Source organism: Mandrillus leucophaeus, unplaced genomic scaffold, assembly GCF_000951045.1.
Source record: "Mandrillus leucophaeus isolate KB7577 unplaced genomic scaffold, Mleu.le_1.0 Scaffold408, whole genome shotgun sequence".
Taxonomy (NCBI): domain Eukaryota; kingdom Metazoa; phylum Chordata; class Mammalia; order Primates; family Cercopithecidae; genus Mandrillus; species Mandrillus leucophaeus.
The window spans coordinates 1,253,872-1,256,027 of NW_012104343.1; the positions used below are offsets into that span (position 1 = coordinate 1,253,872).

At 37.8% G+C, this 2,156-nt stretch overlaps 1 protein-coding gene across 3 annotated transcripts in view; it reads left to right on the top strand.

The window, feature by feature from the left end:
- ANKS1B (ankyrin repeat and sterile alpha motif domain containing 1B) overlaps positions 1–2,156 on the top strand; it is a 1,315,261-nt gene that overhangs the window by 780,020 nt on the left and 533,085 nt on the right. For 2 of the 3 annotated variants that reach the window (XM_011992230.1, XM_011992227.1), the window contains exon 14: positions 670–742. In XM_011992230.1, the coding sequence (XP_011847620.1) occupies positions 670–742 (73 nt within the window). The remainder of the gene's footprint in view (positions 1–669; positions 743–2,156) is intronic. The other variant, XM_011992229.1, reaches the window with a different exon arrangement.

Sequence of the window (2,156 nt, forward strand, 5' to 3'; positions counted from 1 at the left end):
AGGCCAGCAGTTCAAAAACATCCTGGTTAACATGGCAAAACCCCGTCTCTACTAAAAACACAAAAATTACCCAGGTGTGGTGGCACACACCTGTAATCGCAGCTACTTGGGAGGCTGAGGCACAAGACTCACTTGGACCTGGGAGGCAGAGGTTGCAGTGAGCTGAGATGGTGCCACTGCACTGTAGCCTAGGCAACACAGTGAGATTCCGTCAAAACAAAAAACAAAAAACTTTGCTCCTGTGGCCATGCTCTCCACACCCTGAAACCCGCTCCTTTACCAGTTAGATGGGATGCATGTTCTTAGGCAGAAGAAGGATGCCAGAGAGGAAAGACTTTGTCACATGAATTTATCTACAGCGCTTCTGAGTTTGAAGAGTACACAGTTCCTAAATGACCAATCTATCCAAGTACAAAGTTTATTTCAAGAAACACAAAGAAAAGGCAAGCTAATTTTGAAAGTTTAAGAAAGGGAACATACTTTGCATTGTCATAAAACAATTCCAAAGATGTTTGCTTCCCTTTAAATCTTTCTCTATCCGTCTCTTAACTGGGGAACACTGTGGTAATAACATCAAAACTATTTGCTCCCTTCATTTGAAAGTTATTTTCAAATGCAATGTTAAAAGTGAATGTAACAATCCATTTAAATGGTTTTTGTTTCTTACAGATTGACAAAATAATGAGTTCCATAGATGTTGGAATCAACAATGAACTTAAAGAAATAAATGGTGAGACCACAAGTAAGGATACCTTCCTTTACATTATAATGAATAAATGTGCTTAAAGAGTAGTGAGAAAATGGTAGGAATCTTTAGATAATTGCAGTTTTTTCATTATAACAATAACTACAAATTATTTCCTTCCACTCTCAGGTCTAACAACGACATATAAGCAACATCAGTTATAAGAATATTGACTTAGCAAATTGAGAGGGGTTTTTTTCCCATGTGCTATTTTACAATGCCAGTGAAGTTTTTCCTTTGTTTTTAGAATTTTTTAATAATACTTTTAATTTAAATATACTTCAAACTCTCTGTTGGTTGTCTTTTTTATTATTATTATACTTTAAGTTCTAGAGTACATGTGCACAACGCTCTGATTTGTTACATAGGTATACATGTGCCATGTTGGTTTGCTGCACCCGTGAACTCATCATTTACATTAGGTATTTCTCCTAATGCTATCCCTCACCCAGCCCCCCACCCCCCAACAGGACCCTGCATGTGACGTTCCCTGCCCTATGTCCGTGTGTTCTCATTGTTCACTTATGAGTGAGAACAGGTGGTGTTTGGTTTTCTGTCCTTGTGACAGTTTGCTGAGATTGATGGTTTCCTGCTTCATCCATGTCCCTGCAAAGGACATTAACTCATCCTTTTCTATGGCTGCATAGTATTCCATGGTGTATATGTGCCACATTTTCTTAATCCAGTCTATCATGGATGGACATTTGGTTGGTTCCAAGTCTTTCCTATTGTGCATAGTGCCACTATAAACATACGTGTGCATGTGTCTTTATTGTAGCATGATTTATAATCCTTTAGGTATATATCCAGTAATGGGATCTCTGGGTCACATGGTATTTCTAGTTCTAGATCCTTGAGGAATCGCCATACACTGTCTTCCACAATGGTTGAACTAATTTACGCTCCCACCAATAGTGTAAAAGTGTTCCTATTTCTCCACATCCTCTCCAGTATCTGTTGTTTCTTAACTTTTTAATGATTGTCATTCTAACTGGCATGATATGGTATCTCATTGTGGTTTTGATTTACATTTCTCTGATGACCAGTGATGATGAGCATTTTTTCATATATCTGTTGGCTGCATAAGTGTCATCTTTTGAGAAGTGTCTGTTCATAACCTTTGCCCACTTTTTGATGGGATTATTTGTTTTTTTCTTGTAAATTTGTTTAAGTTCTTTGTGGATTTTGGATATTGGCCTTTTGTCTGATGGGTAGATTGCAAAGATTTTCTCCCATTCTGTAGGTTGCCTCTTCGCTCTGATGATAGTTTCTTTTGTTGTGTGGAATCTCTTTAGTTTAATTAGATCCCATGTGTCTATTCTGGCTTTTGTTGCCATTGCTTTTGGTGTTTTAGTCATGAAGTCTTTGCCCATGCCTATGTCCTGAATGGTATTGCCTAGGTTTTCTTCTA